The sequence below is a fragment of the Pituophis catenifer genome, unplaced genomic scaffold, assembly GCF_029215685.1.
Source record: "Pituophis catenifer annectens isolate HBS135680 unplaced genomic scaffold, rPitCat1.0.hap2 SCAF_2, whole genome shotgun sequence".
Classification (NCBI taxonomy): domain Eukaryota; kingdom Metazoa; phylum Chordata; class Lepidosauria; order Squamata; family Colubridae; genus Pituophis; species Pituophis catenifer.
The window spans coordinates 257,211,405-257,231,877 of record NW_027256882.1 but is presented as its reverse complement, the minus strand read 5'-3'; the positions used below and the strand labels follow the sequence as shown (position 1 = coordinate 257,231,877).

At 34.0% G+C, this 20,473-nt stretch overlaps 1 protein-coding gene across 1 annotated transcript in view; it reads left to right on the top strand.

Moving 5' to 3' along the window:
* Positions 1 to 19,206, top strand: part of RASA1 (RAS p21 protein activator 1) — a 45,829-nt gene extending 26,623 nt beyond the window's left edge. Inside the window, exons 12-25 of the mRNA XM_070938793.1 lie at positions 308 to 395; positions 986 to 1,063; positions 2,548 to 2,705; positions 2,962 to 3,038; positions 3,521 to 3,693; positions 6,221 to 6,380; positions 6,566 to 6,708; positions 8,009 to 8,124; positions 8,984 to 9,070; positions 10,140 to 10,207; positions 10,868 to 10,956; positions 13,028 to 13,105; positions 13,854 to 13,988; positions 18,401 to 19,206. Coding sequence (XP_070794894.1) covers positions 308 to 395; positions 986 to 1,063; positions 2,548 to 2,705; positions 2,962 to 3,038; positions 3,521 to 3,693; positions 6,221 to 6,380; positions 6,566 to 6,708; positions 8,009 to 8,124; positions 8,984 to 9,070; positions 10,140 to 10,207; positions 10,868 to 10,956; positions 13,028 to 13,105; positions 13,854 to 13,988; positions 18,401 to 18,484 — 1,534 coding nt within the window. The 3' untranslated portion in view covers positions 18,485 to 19,206. The remainder of the gene's footprint in view (positions 1 to 307; positions 396 to 985; positions 1,064 to 2,547; positions 2,706 to 2,961; positions 3,039 to 3,520; positions 3,694 to 6,220; positions 6,381 to 6,565; positions 6,709 to 8,008; positions 8,125 to 8,983; positions 9,071 to 10,139; positions 10,208 to 10,867; positions 10,957 to 13,027; positions 13,106 to 13,853; positions 13,989 to 18,400) is intronic.
* Positions 19,207 to 20,473: the final 1,267 nt, after the last annotated feature.

Genomic DNA, 20,473 nt, shown 5'->3' with positions numbered 1-20,473 from the left:
TGTAAGAACATTAAAACTAACAGATAGTTTTATGACCTATGGATTGTCCATTTCTATTCCTGACAATAGGACTTGAATAATTCAACTAAGGATTTTGACTACCTTTAAGAAGTTGTTGATATTATAACGTGTATGACAGGAAGCAGACTTTCTAGGAGTTGCTGGAACAGGGACACTGCAATAGGAGAGTAATAATAGTAAACATATATGGGAGTGAAAAGCACTGCATATCCCAGTAATGACACCAGCATTCTGTTAAAAGAATTCTATTTTTATTTGCTTGTTTGTTTGTTTTTCCTTTAAATAGGCCAAACTGTTTTCAGATAGTAGTTCAGCACTTTAGTGAAGAGCATTACATCTTTTACTTTGCAGGAGAAACTCCAGAACAAGCACAGGTAAATATTTTTTAAAAAACCTACTGAAATAATATGATTAAGATAGCAGTATATGACATGTTTTTAATGTATTGTGATAAAAATTAGATTGGATTGTAATAATGTGCTTGCTATAGTAGTTTGTATTTATAATATTCGAGGTCAAAAGTTTTTGGTTACAGCGTGTGTGTGCACGCACACACACTCACCCCCCAAAAGGACATTTTCCTTGTAAGGAAATTGACATACAGCTTAATGAAGCAATTTATTAAAAGGTAGAGGGTAAAAGGGTTGTCTTGATTTAAGAAATCTGTAAACAAGAGCAAATACTTACAGAAATAGGACAGTCAGAAAAAAGGGTCTTCAGTTGCCTTTATACTTTACCTTCCTGTAATTAAATGGTTAATTGATTATGAGCATACTACTTTTCTGCATTAGGAGGAATAAGAAAGAGACCTGCTATAACAAATTAAACTTAACTAAAATACCTAGAGATTAGTTAAAGGATTAAATGTGCTATTTTGTCTGTAATCCTTGCAACCAGCTATGGACCTATAAAAGTTTGCACTGTATAGATGGGAACTGCTGATCTGAGATATTCTTGCTTGCAGGACTGGATGAAAGTTTTGCAAACTTTTTGCAATTTACGAAAAACAAGTTCAGGAACATCTAATAAGCGCTTGCGTCAGGTAATGTGTTCTCACTGATACTGAAATGTTTTTGATTGAACTAATGTATTACTTGTATGAAGTAAAGAAGTTATAACTTTTTTTTAGAATAATCACAGTGTCTCCTTTACCATGTATTTTAAACAAATTAAAGATTTAAATAAACATGAAATAAATGGAGTTAATAATTTTAATAACATATAAGTACTGCTTTGCTTTTAATAATTTTTAACTTCAATTTTAATAATGAAGTCAAAGCCAATAGGAGAGTCATGAACTAACCTACTAACTAAATTATAAGAAAAAGCAGTTATATAATCAATTATGATGTTAATTTTTCATATAGAATGCTCTATAATCATGATGGAGCAACATATATCTGGTAGTATGGGATATCATTTACTGTATTTTATGTCTAATTATACATAGTGGGATTATTATTGTGTGGATGTCATCCTATATATGTTACAGGATTATATATTGAGAATATAATCTGATAACTAAGTATATTCTCCTCTGAAAACTAATTGTTTAGCATAAATGAGACATTTTTACAGAGAAGCCAACTCCAAAAATGTGTATTATTGTAATAATTGTATATCGCTTATTGGGTTGCTTTTTCTTCCAAAAATTCTTGAGAATTAAAAATAGTAAATAGCAAATTGTACTGATTACATCTTAATATTTGGTAGAACAATTAAGATTTAGATGTTACAGTACTCTTCCTTCCAATTTTATACGTGACAAAATTAGTCATTATAAATTATTTTAATCATAAAAATAGTGTTTTTATGATTAAATATTAACTTTTTTATAGGATTGCTGTACATTCTTTCAAAAGGCTGTATGTGTCTGCACAGAGCAAACTCTTATGAATTACGGAGAGGTTTAAATAGAGGTTGGTGCTTATGCCTTCCACAGTCTATGACATTTCTTTATACCCTAGGAAGTGGCCCGGTGATCCTCTTCAACTTTCTACTAGGTCCTGCATTAGTAGCAGTGTAGGATATTTTGTAGAAAATTATTGCATTCGGTGGAGATTGATGGTTTTCTGAATTTATTTTGCAATAGGTTCTTTCCCCCACCTCATCTCTTTCAATAATTAAACATGTATCTCTTTTATTGTTGCTCTGGGTTCTGTTTATCTTTATCCATGTACCTTTGGAACAGTAATATCATTAAACAGTTTCTCTGAATTTGCTCTATGCAGACAAAAACCACAGTTAAAAACCAGTCAATAATTTTGCATTGTATTCTAATTTTAGTAGTGTGTAAATTCTATCCAGACATTTTTCCGCTTTCTTTACCACCATTAGATAGATATGAAAGAATATACAATAGCATTCAAGTTAAATCTATTTATGCTTGAGTTCTTAATGTGGTATTACTAGGTATATAATTACTTAATATATCAGTAGATGTAACTATTTATAGTTTATGTACAATTTTTTATACTTTGTAATTTGTGTAAAATAAATTTTAAAATTCTGTTGCCATTTTTCTAGGTCAGCAGTCTTATTTTGCATGTTGAAGAAGCCCATACACTTCCAGCAAAGCATTTTACTAATCCTTACTGTAATATATCCCTGAACTCTGTTCAGGTAGCAAAAACCCATGTACGAGAAGGTCAGAATCCTGTGTGGTCAGAGGAGTTTGTGTTTGAGTAAGTTCCATGCAAATTCTATTACATGGGGCAGGGATGTTTGCCAACAAACTGAATAGATTTGGTTGGGGGGGAGGGAGAATACCATACTTGAAAATGGAATTGGAAATCAGACAGTTTTATAGTATGTAGCTTTCTTTCATTTGTTTACCAATATGACTGTAATGAAAATACCAACAACTTTCTGGCATTCTTTCTGGCATTGTGAAGGTAAAATAAAATATGAATCTGATTTTTCTTTTTTTTTCCCCCCCAGTGATCTTTCTTCTGATATCAACAGGTTTGAAATAAGCCTTAGTAATAAAACAAAGAAGAGTAAAGATCCAGATATATGTAAGTTTGATATTTTTTAAAAAAAAAAAATCATTTCAAAACTATTGCATTTATCAAAAAGGAAAATGACTCTTCTCTCCAGTTAAATAAAAAAAAGTTTTCACATAACTTAAAGCTGCTTTGTCCCTTCCTATAATATCATTCCAAGCACATAATTTATTATAAATTTCATTGTTGTTGAATTTTCATTTTTGGTAGTCATTTCAGCTGTAATTTCAGTTCATAGAAATACTTTGAAAACAAGAGAGGATAGTGGCCATTATGTATTCTCATTTCAAATGGTCTTCAAATCCTAAATGATTTCCACTTAAGGAGTTCTTCAGCAATCCTATAGGCAGGTGAATTGAGAGCTAGGTTGCTGCTAATACCTCTAAAACGTCCAGCCCAGATAAGGTTGGCCAGGAACAGCAACTTTTGAAATATCAGTTAGTTATAACACAATTGCAAAACGCTAACTATAATCTGTAATGTTATATTTCAAGTATTTATGCGATGCCAGTTGAATCGACTGCAGAAAGGACAAGCAACAGATGAATGGTTTCAGCTCAGTTCACATGTACCTCTGAAAGGTATTGAACCAGGCTCTTTGCGTGTCCGAGCACGATATTCTATGGAGAAAATAATGCCTGAAGAAGAATACAGTGAATTTAAAGAGGTATTGACAGTGTGATTTCAGTAGCATTTTGAAAAACATTTGAAAGTGTTTCTTATTGGTCTTTCAAGGTGTTTATATTTTCATGTAGCTCTCAATTTGTTACTTAGATTTGCTTAGATTTATTTAAGCCATACACTGAAATACTTTGGAAAACAATGTAAGTTTTACAAGACTTAAAAGATAAGAGTAATATTGCTCTTCCAGACTATATTATTGAACAAGCTGTCTGATAGCTAACATAATACATAAAATCCCCAAACACTAGAACTTTATTACTTGAAGAAGCATAGCTCATGAACTATATAAATATATATGATGGAGGAACATGAAAGAGAATAGAAATTGTAAAGGACTTACCAAAGATGCTTTTTCAAAGGCAACTGGACTTTGTATTTTCTTGAAAACATTTAGCTTCTCATCCAAGAGGCTTCTTTAGTCCCGACTGGTGATGAATGGAAGGATTTATATTCTTTGCAGTCATCTGATCATTAGCTCTTTGAGAGTTGTTGAGGCCACTTGGGGATTTATCTGTACCCTTAAGGTCACCTAAATCAATATGCAAATGATGTGGAACTTTTTTGGAACTGCTAAAAGAGAGCAAATAGGTGGTGTCCTTTCACTGTCCTTTCAAGGAAAAAACCATGTTGCCTTTGAAAAAGCACCTTTGGGACAACCATGACCTGGATGGTTGAGAATCTACATAGGTGAAAGGACTTATTATAAGACAAAGTTTGGAACTTCATGACAAACATAGTAACTAATTTTACCCCTAGCCTTTTGTTTAAATGCCTTTCAAACTGGAGATTACTAGAGTAAGAATTACGTATTTTTCAGAGTATAAAATGCACTTTTTCTCCCCCTAAAAGAGGTGAAAATTTGGGTGCATCTTATACACTGAATATAGCCCCGCCCACCCGCTGGCCCCCACCCTTTGGCCTCTGCCTCCCAGCAATTTACCTCCTTGCAGCAAACAGCAAACAACCTGTTTCAGCTTCAGCACAGCCTGATTAGCACAAGCAGTTGATTGTCAGTTGGATCGGCCTCCCGACCTCAGCTGTTTCAGGCTGCAGGGATTGCCATTGACTATTGCTGCGCGGGCCTCTGCTGTTTGCTGCAAGGAGACAAATTGCTAGGAGGCAGATTTTTTTTTGCTTGTACTAATCAGGCTGTGATGAAAATGAAACTAAAGCAGGCTGTTTGCTGTTGCTGCAAGGAGGCAAATTGCGGGCAGGCAGAGATTTTGCTGCAAGGAGACAAATTGCTAGGAGGCAGATTTTTTTTTTGCTTGTACTAATCAGGCTGTGATGAAAATGAAACTAAAGCAGGCTGTTTGCTGTTGCTGCAAGGAGGCAAATTGCGGGCAGGCAGAGAATTTTTTTCTTGTTTTCCTCCCCAAAAAAGGTAGTTGTGTCTTATAGTCCGGAAACGTCTTATACTCTGAAAAATACGGTACATTTGCAGATACTTAGATTCCATTATAGATGAATTACAACAAAAATTACTTGGTGAAGCTAAACATTATCATAGTCTATGTACCTATAAATTGTTGGAATAATAAAAACTGGTCTCAAAAATTAGGGAAGGCTTCTAAGAAAAAGGACAGTATTTGAAGTGCTTGTACAGAATCAAGATCACCTATTAGGGTACATGTATAACATGTCAATTAAAATGGTAGATAAACTGAATGCAAAACTTAAAAGAAACAGTTCCTAGACAACAATGGGAAGAACTATGGAACACGTCTATAAAATTTTCTCAAGCTGTAACAAGAGAAAACTGGTAGAAAATGTTTTATAGATGGTATACAGCTCCATCAATAAGCATACTGTAATCAATGCTGAAAATGTCATGAGAAGAACATATTACCTAATGTGGGAGACATGTAAAGAAAACTTAAAAAGTAGTATAAAGAAACATGCAGCACCATTCAGATAATTTTAGAATTCAAATCTGGAAAAAAAACAGATTTTTTAACTAGGCATAATTCCAAGATATTTTAATAAAAACACCACAGTTTAAAAAGATACATGTTCACAACCTCAGGGATAAACTTAATACTATCTATACTATGAGATATCTTACCAATGATATTAGACTGGAAATTTTAACTTGGAGAATATGCAGTTATAGCAGAATTAACAGCATATATTCATAACAGAGGTTTGACCAAATCTTTAAAAATGGTGTTCATATATATTGTGTATTACCCAGCAAGAGAAATTAGTATTTAGAAAAAAGTATTTAGAGTACGGCTTTTAAGGGAAAAAAAGAACTGAAATCAGAAATACATGAAAATTGCAAAATGTTTAGAAACAATATATCATTTGGAGTATAAGTATATCAGAGACACAAAAACATATTTAAAATAGTTTTTTTACTATAAAAATATAGTAGCTTCTGCAGCTACTTTCCATTCACTAATATTCCATTTTTGCATTAACTAATTTTTGATTTGCTTGTTTTCTTTTTTTAAGAAAAAAAAATGATATTTCGGTTTTATATTAAATTATTTACCTTTATTTTTCAGTTGGTACTGCAAAAAGAGTTGCACGTGGTCTATGCCTTATCTCATGTGTGTGGACAAGATCGAACATTGCTGGCTAGTATTTTACTTAAAATTTTTCTCCATGAAAAACTGGAAGCATTATTATTGCGAACGCTAAATGACAGAGAAATATGCATGGAAGGTACATTGTAAATCTTTAATACTGATTTCTGAAATTAATTTTCTATGGCATTCCTTTTCTCTTTTCCCAAGATTTCCAATCCTTTCCTTTAGAATTTCTTTTGTACCATTAACATCTCTCAGATTTATTATAAAATGCCATATATAATATTTGAACTCAGTATATAAACACATATTTTTATTCAGATGAAGCCACTACTTTGTTCCGTGCCACTACACTGGCAAGTACCCTTATGGAACAGTATATGAAAGCTACAGCTACACGGTTTGTGCATCATGCTCTAAAGGACTCTATTTTAAAGATAATGGAGAGTAAACAATCTTGTGAGGTAAGAAATTCAGTTAATATTACTATCTAATGAATATGCACATTTTCTTTAGGAAACACTTTTTTTTTAATGTACATTTGTTTCGTTTACACAATTTTTTATGCTATAAGCCTATAAGCTATCTTCATGATAGTAACTAAGCTAAGAGTTTTTGAGGAGATTTTAAACTGAGATTTATCCTTATAAAATTAATTCCCTTTATATTATATTATTTAGGTTTTAAATTGAGTTATTAATATATTGTATCATTATCAATTTTCTAAGTAGATTAATTTTAGAAATATTATACTAGAAGTGTAAAAGAAATCATATGCTAATCTAATTAGTACTTGTCTTTAAAGCACATATTTCCAATATTATTCCATTTTATTATTTTAGCTTAGAGCAGATACTCTCAACCTGGGATCCACAGATCCCTTGAGAATCCTTTCCAAAGGAATCTTTGAACTTGGGGGAAAAAAACATTGCAGCTTTATTTTCACTACTTCTAACTAAACTTTGCATTCAATGATATAAATAGGTACTACATAAATATGGCCTCTAGACTCCAAAACTTGGGTTTTTAAAAAATTAATTTATATTGCCAACCATCCCACATATATGACTCTGAGCAGCTTACAATAAAATAGATCAAACAAATAATATCAATTAATTTAATATTAGTAATATTTTAAAAATATAGCAGCCAAGCGTCACAAAATAACCATCAACAAAGCCAAGAGGTGGGCTTTATCACTCATCTGGGGCCCCAGGTCCATGTATAAAACTAAGTTTTAGGGCCAATAGGATTGGCCCTAAGTTTTAGGCCAATAGGATTTAGGATACCCTAATCTCAGATGGAATTAAGAGATTAAAAATGTTTGCTAACCGCATAACATTGTCTAAAATTATTGTACCCCAAAAGTGCATCATCTTGTTATCGATTAAATGGATTAATAAAGAAGCACATATATTAACTATTGGTTTTTTTAAAAAAATATTTATATAGTTGTATTTAACCTGTACATAATTTTTCCATTGTAATATAGACAGTGTCTTTGTATTTTATTTGATAAAGTTAAATACATTTTTCTGAGAAAGATTTGTAGGTTTCACCAAATACTCAGAGGTCAAAATGGAACAAAAAAGCCAAGAATGCTTAGTTTTATGGCATTACAACCCATATGCTTATTATTGAATTTAAATTTTCTGTGTATTTCAGTAGTCTTAATCTGTTAATCTTAAACCGCTATGTATTGTAAACATATTTAATCTATTTCAATCAAAATAAAAATGTTCAATTTATGGTTGTATATTTCAGTTGAATCCTTCAAAATTAGAAAAAAATGAAGATGTAAATACTAACTTAGCACATCTACTAAGTATCCTTTCAGAGCTAGTGGAAAAAATATTCATGGCTGCAGAAATACTACCTCCGTAAGTTCATCAGTATTTTCTAGAAAAATCTGTTGAAATTTGGTTGTTTCAATTTCACATGTATTAGAACATATTCTGTCTATTGTTCCGATATAGTTCTTTCTAAAAAGTTATTCCTTGGCCAAGTTCTTCAATTTTGTTCACTAGCTGAGTGTTTGTGGGTTAGGGTTAGGATTATGTATGCATAGTAGAACCTCTGTAAAATTATAAAAATAAATTTCCTTTGTTTTCACCTGCATCTTGATTATGATGTACTGAACTGGAAGTATTATTACAATCACAAGTCACTTTATTTCTAATATAAACTTGAATATTTCCCTTTTTACAACGCTATAATCCCTTAATTTGGGTAAAGACAGGGCCACTGGATGGAACTGAGCATTTACTGGCTGGATGCCCTTCCTGACGCCATGTGGAGTTTGCAGCAGATATTTTTTTCTTTGTGCCCTTAGAGGGAAACATTGCTGTGATTTAGGATTGAGCTCTCAGCATTCTGAGTAGATGGCCTAGTCTTCTCTACTAGGCCACCACGCTGTCAACACTGCTATAAACTTGGATTAACACTTAGAAAGTTCTTATATTTGTTTTAAAATTATATATCTTTCAGTTATTCAGTTGATACCTAAAAGTAAAATTTCTGAAGAGTTCAGAAGTTTTTGTGTAATACATATTTATTGAGTCAGATGTATTTTCTTTCATTCAACTTTTCCTGATGTTTCATGCAACATTTTTTTAAATACTACTCTTGATTGTATAGATAAAATATGAAGTATCAGGAATATCAATTATCTATAATTTTGGAATATTGACTATAGTAAAACTTACATTTGTTATTATTCCAATTGTATTATTTGAATAGGACACTGAGGTATATTTATGGTTGCTTACAAAAATCTGTTCAGAGTAAGTGGCCAGCCAACACAACCATGAGGACAAGAGTAGTTAGGTAAGATATTTTTATTATTATTATTGCTTTGTTGCCTGTTATATGCTATAATTGAGAAATTCACCTTCATGTTTTATTTTTCAGCTATCTTTGAAAAGATACATTGTTTTAAAACTTTGAAAATGCACGATATTTAGCTTTCATAGTTACAAAAAATCACTTTTCATAAATTACACAACAGTATAACATATTTTAAGGGACACGGTGGCTCAGTGGCTAAGACACTGAGCTTGTCAATCGAAAGGTCGGCAGTTCAGCAGTTTGAATCCCTAGTGCCACGTAACAGGATGAGCTCCCGTTACTTGTTCCAGCTTCTGCCAACCTAGCAGTTTGAAAGCACGTAAAAATGCAAATAGAAAAATAGGGACCACCTTTGGTGGGAAGATAACAGCGTTCTGTGCACCTTTGGCGTTAAGCCATGCCAGCCACATGACCACGGAGACGTCTTCAGACAGTGCTGGCTCTTCAGCTTTGAAACGGAGTTGAGTACCGCCCCCTAGAGTCGGGAACAACTAGCATATATGTGCGAGAGGAACCTTTATCTTTACCTTATAACATATTTATTATTTATTAAATTTATTATTATTTATTAAATTTATATGCCGCCCCTCTCCGGAGACTCAGATAGGATAAAACATTGCATGTGTAGAAAAAATACTATTAAAATTTGAGAGAAAAATATTAGTTGGGTAACTAGGAAAGTAATTCCTACATCCCAGTTAGGAAATATGCCTTTGTAACTGTTCTTGCGAAAAGATGCTGGTATAAGTGCTCTCTCAAATGTGAATGTATATAACGTCACTGCAAAGTGATGTTAAATCCCTATTATTGGTAGTAATTCACTTATCCTTTCTATAACATAATACAGTATGTTATGGAATAGGACCTCATCAGAAAACTATGAGATAGAGAGAAAAAGAAATTAATACACCAGATTTAAACTCTTTGTTCCTTATCTTGGATATGTATATTTAACTACTTGTTAAACAGTATATTACTACAGTACATATATGAAATGTTTTGTTCATTTATTTCAAATATCAACATATTCTTGTATCTATAATTTCAGTGGCTTTGTTTTCCTTCGGCTGATCTGCCCTGCTATTCTAAATCCAAGGATGTTTAATATCATCTCAGGTGAATACATTAGATAGTAATTACCTCATATTTAGCATTAGGACAACACTACCTATTTAGTTTCAAATGCAGTCATGAAAATAAATTATATTGCTTGGTTAAATAGGGTTACGTGTTTTTGTTAAATATATAATTCTTATTAGAAATGTCAGTAATAAAATGATAATAGTATATGGACCTGGTGCACTCATTTGGGTTCAGCATCATATGCGTCTTAATACTGGTAAACTTCCCTAAGAGTTTTCCTTTCAACATTTTATTTTTTTTAAGTAAAATAAGTTCATACTGCTACTCAACAATTCATTTTGAATTGTTTTGAGAGGGTTAGATTCTAGGAAGATAATGACAAATATGCAGTTGTATAATTATTTTGATATATTTCCTAAACAACTAGTTGACCCATTTTTTTCCTTAAAGAAATTTTAGGAAAGGGGAAACCAGAATTTACTGTCCTTAAGATTTCTATAGTTATATTATCAGTGTTTTAGGAAAGGAATTGCTATGATTTGTGAATTTCCCCTTCAAAAGACTATCAATTAACACTTGAAATCAGAAGCAACTTAGCTGGTTTAATGTGGCTTGGAAGGAAGAACTTGACTTAGGTTGGCTTGCTATAAATTATTGTAATATTGGTTGTAATTTTCAAATTGTTTGTTACAGATTCTCCTTCTCCAACTGCAGCAAGAACACTCACGCTGGTCGCTAAGTCTGTGCAGAATTTGGCAAATCTTGTTGAGTTTGGGGCTAAGGTAAACATAATTAGTTCATTATACTTTCATCAAGAAAGTACAAACAGCCTATCCTAATTGCTGTATACATTGCCTGCAGATAGTCCCATAATTAATCATCAGGGAAAAGGATCACTTTGCATTCTATGTCCACATATCATACTGTATTTCCCCAAAAATAAGAACCGGCGACAGCGCAGCACGTCCAGCAGGCCAGATTATGTGCCCCCTCCGGGCCTCTGCTGGTACCACCGGTGTGAGGCAAGTGGTAGGGAAGGGCCCTTGCACTCTTGGCCCCCACCTCCAACCTCTGCTGCACACTCTGCAAGCAGAGACAGACGGTGGAACGGATTGCATACCCCCCCCCCCCAGCCTCTGCCTCCGCCTGCTGCTTGGAGGGATTGGGCTGCGTGGTCTGTAGTTGTTTCTGGATACTGTCGGGCCCCACACACGCTCATTGCCTCCCACGCCCTGCTGATGATGCTCCAAACTAGGGCTTATTTTGGGGATAGGGCTTACATTTCAAGTGGCATGAAAAATCATGCTAGGGCTTATTTTTCAGATAGGTCTATTTTGGGGAAAACACGGTATTAAATTATGAGTTGTTGGGACATTCTAAAAACAGACCCAAGTCATATTACAAATGAATAAAGAAATCATAATTTCTTTTTTGCATTCCTGTTCATTTTCGTTCCTTTTAAAAGTATCACTCTAGATTGGACAGGACACAGTAAAAAAACTGTTTTCTAGGTTAGAAATTTCAAACAAAGATTTTGCTATGGTTTGCAGATCATACAGTAGGCCTTCACCTATGACTACAGTTGGGAGTAGAATTTCCATTGTTAAGGCAGTTGTTAAGTGAGTCATACCCAATTTTGTGACCTTTTTGCCGTGGTTGTTAAATGAGTCACTACAGTTATTAAATGAATCCATCTTCCCCTATTGCTTATTGGAAGCCGGCTGGGAAGGTCACAAATGGTGATCACGTCATCCTGGGATGCTGTAACTATGATAAATACATGCCACTTGCTAAGTGCCTGAATTTTAGCATGAGATCTTAGGGATGCTGCAGTGGTCGTAAGTGTGAGAACCAGTTGTAAGTCACTTTTTTCATTATGTTGTAACTTTGAACAGTCACTAAATGAATGGTTGTAAATTGAAGATTACCTGTATTAGTTGCAGAACCTAGAACCTGGCCTTGTCCTGTTAGCTGACTAAATGAAATGGTCATACATATTGGCTTTTTTTTTTAATGTACTCTGCCTATTCCAGAGAATGGCCACTGGAAATAGTTTTGGATCCATAACTTACCTCATTCTTAGCAAAGAGATTAACAGACACTGAAACAATTAGCACATGTTCTTGATCATGTTTCTTTTTCTTGATTAGGAATTCTCAATAATTAAGAATCATTAATATGATAAAAATCACATCATTAATCATACTTAATTCTAAGAATCTGAATTTTGATTGAATATGTGAAATATGAAAGCCTTCTTTGTATTATCTCAAATCTTACCAAGTATAAAAACAAAATCCAAACAAACAGAACTCTCAGTCTATTTTCAGTTTTGTTTGTTACTGTATGTTCCATGGGGGGGTTTTCTTGAAAGCAGCTTAGTAATTTGAACTGATGCAGAATGCCAATTCATATGTATTGGTGTGCACTGTTTAGATAGATAGGTTATCACTTTTCTTCTCAATCCATTTTGAAGTGCTGTAACATTTTTCACAATTTAAAAACTACAGTACTTCCTTTTAAAGGCCAATTATGAATTTCCCTTCTCAGTTCTGGTCAATTGCTTTGCTGACTGTAAATAGGATGAGATTTAGTAAATCTCATAAAGGAACCTCATTACCATTGTTACCATTTTACAAAATATATAAAACTTGTGACTTAAGCCTTTTGTCATGTAAATCTTTTGATGTGATTTTCATTAAATGTAGAAAAGGGATATTAACATATTTTAACTACTTAAATTGCTTTGGGAGTTCATGTAGAAATCAAAATTTAAAACTATTGCATGCATTACAATATATGTAGAATAAAGATAGCATTATTTTTATTGCTATCTTGCTTATTTAATTTTAGGAACCTTATATGGAAGGTGTAAATCCATTTATCAAGTGTAACAAACACAGGATGATCATGTTTTTGGATGAACTTGGGGTAAGAACACTTATCTATAACACAGCTATTAGTTTTGTAAATATTTGGTTTGTTATCTCCTCATTGAGAACTGGGAAAAGACTTTATTTCTCTAGTTCCAAAAATGTATTTCAAAGTTTTAATTGTTTATTCTCCAAGGCACCATCTGTGCCTTCTGAAATGGCTTTTCTTTATATGGCTTGTTTTTTATGTGTGTTAAAGTAATTTCAATGGACTTTTTTAATATTCAAGTGATATCGTCCCTCTATTTTATGTAGTTCATCTCCCTGCTTATTCCTGCCTTGCTATTTTATATATTTCCATTACCATCTTTGTTCATGGGATTTTTCTTGCATAGAATATCTTCTTTCAGAGCACATTAATTCAATGTAGCTGTTTGCCATGCTTATTCACTAACATTGGATAAAATCAGCCTATTGGTATTAAAAATAGAAGGTTAAACTTCACAAGAGGGGTAATATTTCTAAAATGCAGCATTGCATATCAGGTCTTACTTGAGCTTCCTGCATCATTCAGCAATTAAACGGAATCTGTTAGTTACACAATTTTAACTCCTGTGATGCTTACACAACTTTTTAAAAGCAATCATTATGTCATTTAAGCCTTAAGCTGCCTGTAGTTAAAAATGACAGTGACTGTAATCATTCTCTATATGGACAAACATTGTCAATAATGGTAAAAAGTGAGAAAAGCCTGACTTTTGTATTATTTTATAAAAGATTATAAACTTTGTTATATTTTGTTCAAGAACATACCTGAGCTTCCAGACACTACAGAGCCCTCTAGAACTGACTTATCACGTGATCTAGCAGCCCTTCATGAGATTTGTGTGGCACATTCAGATGAACTTCGAACACTCAGTAATGAGCGAGGGGCAATGCAGGTAAGAGCTGATACCAAACATAAGCTTGTTCCAAAATATGCAAAGAATTGACTTCTGTCAGCCCTTCAAGGTAGACCAGACTAGGGGACTCCTCCCCCCAAGATGGCTGCTGCCCAGTAGGAAAGTTTTTCTTTCCTGCTGACTATCTGTTTTTGTTGCCAAAGCTGGTTTTTTGGCAGTGTTGCTCCCTGGCTTTGAATGCAGGCATTTAGGAATGATCCAAGATGACTTTTGGAGAGCTGGGGCCCAACTAGGAGGAGGAATCTTGAAGACTTCAGCTCCCTGTGGGAGTAGCTGGAAAGTCATTTGTCTTTTCTCTACTTCTTCCTATCAGCAGAAAGTTCTACTGATAGGAAGCTTGGATAAGCAAGCCTGGATTTTAACTTCACTTTTTAAAGTTTTGGTTTGCTCTTTATCTTTAAATGTTAATTGGGTAGTTGAATGCTGATTGATTTCAACTGCCTGCTAGATTTTATCTGAGGTTTATTTCCGTTTTTGTTTCCTTTGGATCTATTTGGCTGTTATCATTAACTTCTGCTCATAGCACATGCCTTTGGATGGTGAAAGTGCTTCTACTTGATTTATATTTTATTGGACATTCATTGCAGGGAAATTGTATTTCTCAATTTGCTATTTTTTTTCCTGTCGTCTTATCTATTACATTGAGCAACAACATATTGGATTAGCCATGGGAAGAAGGATGAGACTCAGGGGGGAAAAAAGACTGCTTGACAACATGCAATCTTTAGCTGAAAGTTTTCTTTAAAAGTTTTGTGAACTCATAAAAATTGTGGAAAACATTCAAAGGAAACTGACAATAAAAGGTAGATCAGACTAGGAAACCAAAGTCATTCAGGCCAACATAACTTTTATTACAAAGTTATGATAACATAATTTTATAAATTTGAATGTATTTTCTCCCTCCATTTTATCTTCATGAGATCTAGGTAAAGTCTACCTGAGACATTTTCTCATATTAAAACCCTGGGACACAGGGTTTTGACCATTGTTTTGTTTGTGGCTCTTCCTTCTGTTCTTTAAAGTTATTCCTTTTTCTCTTACAACTTTTCACTTTTAAAACTTGCTTATGTAATTTGGAGGAAAAATTTATATATCTCTATATTTTTCCCATTTATTTTTATTTTATTCAAGTTAAATTACAAAACACCCCAAAAAATTTTTGAGACAAGGAAAAAACTCAAAACATTTAAAAAGTAAATTTAAAAAAACCTGAACACATATTATCCCCCCCAGTTGAATACTGATTAATATATTATAACAATATTAGTTTTCCCACCCCTTGCAAAACAGCCCCCCCAAAATTTAAACTATTATACTATTAATTCTATTAACAAATTATTAACCTATCACCTATATCAGTGATGGCTAACCTTTTTGCCATTGCATGCCAAAAGCAGGGGAATGTGGGGAGGGGCGCACGCACGTGCCCACACCCATAATTCTGTCCCCCACCCCCCTGCACATGGTGCGCGACCCCCCTGCACTTCTCCAGTTTTTGGCACATGATGGCCCAGTGAGCCCAGTAGGCCCATTTTGTGCCCTCTCCAGGCTCCAGAGGCTTTCTAGGAGCCTGGGGAGGGCAAAACAGCCTTCCCCACCCCCCCAGGAGGCCTTCCGGAGGCCAGAAACAGCCCATTGGCCAACTTCCGGTGGGACTGGAAGGCCCAAAAATCAGTTGGCCAGCACACACATGCGCGCTGGAGCTTAGGTCGTGTGCCCACCAATATGGCTCCGCGTCCCACCTGTGGCACACATGCCATAGGTTTGCCTTCATGGACCTATATACTAATGACAAAATAGTTAACAGGAATAATAAAGACAAAATTAAAGTTTCAAAACACTCTTTTAACAAACTGCTATTGTAATCAACTCGTAGAAAATTTATCATGTTTTCTTAAACTATCCCAAAGTGTCCCCAAAATTAATACTAATTCATCCTGGATCAAATATTCACATTTGTTTCTTAATAGCATCTCTTATCAATTGTTATCTGATTAAATATAATAAATTCAATCTCCCAAAAAGTCCAGATGAAATTGTTTCCCAGTATAGCATAATAAATCTATTCCCCAATGTCCTTCAATTCAGATTAAAAAAATCAATTGGTCACTTATCTAGACAGCTTTCTGCTGTTGTATAAGAATGCAGGCTTGAACTTCAGAGAGGTGTATGAAGTCAACACAGTTAATTCTATGTCTGGGTCCATATTTCTTCCCAGCAAATCTATTGCTTTTGAATCACATTCATTTTGTGGGTTTAATTTATCTATAGTTACTTGCCTATGACTACCACACCTTTATGAGTTGATCAAAATTTTAAAGCTTTCAGCTAAGAATTGCATGTTATCAAACAGTATTTTTTCAAGTATCAGCCTCATCGCTTGTCTGTAATCTGATATATTGTTGCTCCATGTAGTAGATAAAGCAGAATAAGAAAACTGACTAAGGAGGAGGGAAGATATTTTCTGGATATTTGAATACAAAATTAAAAGAAAGACTGAGAAAAATAAGCTAAACTTTTTGCAAATTGAATTAAATACAGAATCCCTGTAAATGTCCAATAAAAATGTAAATCAAGTAAAAGCACTTTCACTATCCAGAAACATGCCATAATTCTCCATTTGGAAAAAAACAGTTAATAAAAATAGTCAAACAAAGCAAAGGGAAAAAATCAAGAACAACAGATAAAATCCAGCAGGAGGTTGAAATAAAGCAGCATCGTGTTATGTCCGTGCAGGCGTAAGCAGACACTTTTTTTCTGCCACGCAGGTGCGGGACATATTTTAATGTTATTGTTTAAAGGCTGATAGTTTTCCTTTAAAAGGGGCTATCAGCCGGAAGTTGCATGTTGGTTTTACTGAGTCATTATCTGCAATAAACATTGCTGTTGGGAGTTTGGCTTCTCATCTGTATTCTTACTCCCACACATTCCACATTGAACTAGCCAACTTTTAGAAATAAAAAACAAAGCAAAACAAAAGCTTCAAAAAGTGAGGTTAAAACCCAGGCTTGCTTATGAAAACGGTCTGCTGAGAAGAAATGGTGGATGAAAGTTCCAGCTGCTCCCACAGGGAACTGCTGTCTTCAAGCTTCCCTCTCCTGGGTGAGTCCACAATCGTCCAAACGTTGTTGTGGGTAATTCCTATGTGCCGCCATTCAAATCCAGGAAGCAACACTGCCAAAGAACCAGCTTTGGTGGCAAAAGCAGATCATCGGCAGGAGAGACAAATCTTCCTACTGGAAGCAGCCAGTTTGGGGAATAATCTCAATCGCTATATTTTTTATAACCTTAATTTAGAGAAAGATCTTAGTATATTGGTCAACTGTGAATATGTCCATACCTCAAATCATAAAGGTAAAACATAGCAGAATCAAATAAATTCTACTTTTAAAATTTAGGATCTGAAGTGAGAATTCCTGGCTTCTGAGAAGTCCTTACTTTCTTGAGAGTCTGTATTTAAAGCAGACTTTTTAAAAATTGGATTAAAACATTTGGCTAGCTGTGCCTGATTAAGTCAGCATCAGAGAATCAGATTGACCTTGTCTTTCACTTTTGTATGTGCCAAATACCAAACTAGTATGATACTTACCAAACTTGGTATTTTCCGAAGTAATTGTATTGAAAGTGTATTACAGACAAATTTAAGTATGGTACATTCTTTTTTTGGAGTCTTGGATTGGGAATGTTTAATATTCACAGATAATTCAAGTAAGTAGTGAAGAAATTATTCTGCAAGTTAAAGAATCATATATACTGAGTGTATATGAAGTGAAATATAAACTGAAGATGAAAACAGAAATACAGTCTTGTGAAAAGATGAGTAAAAGTTTACTGAAAATCATGTTGTAGTTAATAGAATGAATTCCTATTCACTTAAGATGAATTCATCATCTACGAGCTTTTATGGGTAAAATTGGGAAGAAGCAAACTCACCAAATGTCTTTTCTCCTGCCCTCTGAAAGTCTGCTCTGACTTTGGAAACTCTTGAGCAACTTCAAAAGATGGCACTTAAAAGACTGCAGATGGTGTAATTAGCAAAGCATTATCAAATACAACTGCCTTCTGTGAAATGAGTGAACCTTTTAGCATGGCTGTCTTTTCTGTTTCAAATACAGTGTATCTGAAGTTATATCCATGATTACAAAGTGATATTGCAAGACATTACATTTTTATATTCATTGCATATCATCACTTGCTTTATTTAAATGTTAAAGCTTCAGGAAAGTTATTTTGATGTACGTATTCAAGCTAGAAAACTTGGATTATCTTTTCCTTCCTCAAAATCCAAAAGTATTCTAAAGATGTTTAAATAAATAAATCACTTCTTTCAGCTTTTAAAACTTCCAGAAAGACCATGGATAATTTAATAAATTTACCTTTTTTTTTAACAGCATGTGCTAAAGAAGTTGCTGGCAATTACAGAACTGCTTCAACAAAAGCAGAATCAGTATTCAGTGTCTAACAACATTAGGTAGCAGCTTTCTGCATGAGCTAGCATGACCAACATGACAACTTTCACCAATATCACTTCTTCTTGCTCTTGCCAAAAATAGCACACGTTTCACGTTTCCAGTGATGTGTGAACTATGCAAAAAACAACAGATCTGTTGGTGACTGACTGTACCAGCAGCTTTAAGCTATCTGTGCAGGACACTTGCACTTTTGGAACCAATTTTCAGGACCTCTGAGCCTTGGTGTACAAATCACCTTCCACGAAGTAAATGCTGTGACTGTCTCTTTGAACTTCAATGTTATTTCAAACCCCCAATTGCCAAAGTCTAGCTGTCTTTCAGAAAATACACAGTCAACTGCCAATAAATTGTTTCAACAGCAAAGTATAACTGGATTGAACACCTTTTACTGTAATTCACCTGGTTACTGTAATCACATTACAATTGTTCAACTACTTTGTATTTACAGCTTCCAGAATTTGAAAGGAAATCTTTGCTGTACACTTTTATACCATTCTATTTTGCTTGTTCAGAGTTATGCTGAAAGAAGATGCAGACTGGGTTTTGTCACCTTTATTTTTTTTATGTGCCATTTATCATTTTGAGTATTTTTTTTCACCAATGACTGTATCCAGATAAATTGCAATGCTTTTTGTAAAATGTTTACAACAGTAAATTTGAATTCAGTAAATTTATTGATTATTGTATCAGGCATGCATGCATTCATTAAACAGTTTTATAGCATACATTCAATTTTTTTGACTAATAATTAAGAATTTAGTACATATATATACGTTCATAAGTGCTGACTGAAAAAAATCCTATTTAGGGTTAGTAATCTACGTATTGCCATTAATCAGTCCTTTATAGAAGGGTAAGAGGAGAAGGCTAAACAGGGACTTTTCTGAACTTAGATTAATGAGATATCACAAAGGCTAAGGATGACTAGGTGGTGGCCACTTTAAAAGTCACCTACTACTATGCTGTCATTATTGGTTCTAAAAAAATATACCATGGCCCATTGCATTACTGAATTTTGAAGTCTCTGTTCTTCCTGCAAATCAAAAGTTACAAATAAAACAGAAAAAACAAAGGAGTTCCAGAGGGCTGAAGCAGGGGAAGCTTTAATGTAATTCATTTCAAAATAATTCTTAAAACAATTGTGAAAATCTTGTTTAGATTGTAAATGAACAAAAATATTAATGAGTGAATATTCCGTTCCCAAGTATGTACTGTATATCATTTCTATCTATACATTTAAGCCATCTTGCAACATAAACTACCTCGCATCTTTAGATATAATACATCAAGAATAATATGAAAAAATAGAAAGTGTACGATATTCATAATCCTAGGACAGTAGATGTGATATATCAGCAGGCCTTAGACTGATAAAGAACCTTACCTGCTTCAGAAGCAGTTCCCCTGCCTTCTGAAAAAGTGGAGAGATGGTTTTGTGCAAAAAAAACAGACATGCTCTCAAGCGGATTAGGACTTCCCCCAACAGGCATGCCTATTTCATTTAAAGCTCTCTGCAAAGTGGTATACTGAAGCAGCATTCTCCTCCCACATTCTTAATTTTCTGAGCTTTGCATATATATTGGAGGCATTCTTTTAAAAAACATGAGGGGATAAGGGATACATCCTGAATGATTTCTTTGAAAACTTGCCTACCTACCCAGAAAAACCAAGCAAGCTGAGTGATCAAACAATGGGATAGGGTAGAGTTTGCAAGTGTGACCATACTCTCAAAATCTCAAAATATTTCCACTAGCCCTCAAACGTTGGAAACCTTGGATTGGGAAATCCAAACTGATTTTCAACAGTCTGAAATATAAATCAGGATATTACTAATTTAAAGAGATTACTTAGAAGAGTCCCTCTCCAGTTACAAAAATTCTGAGGTTTGGTTACAAATGCAGATCCCTTTGGAGAGATGTATCATCTGTTGTGACTAACAAATTATATGATACTAAACTGCCCATTCAAACATAATCACTGTTCTGCATTCTT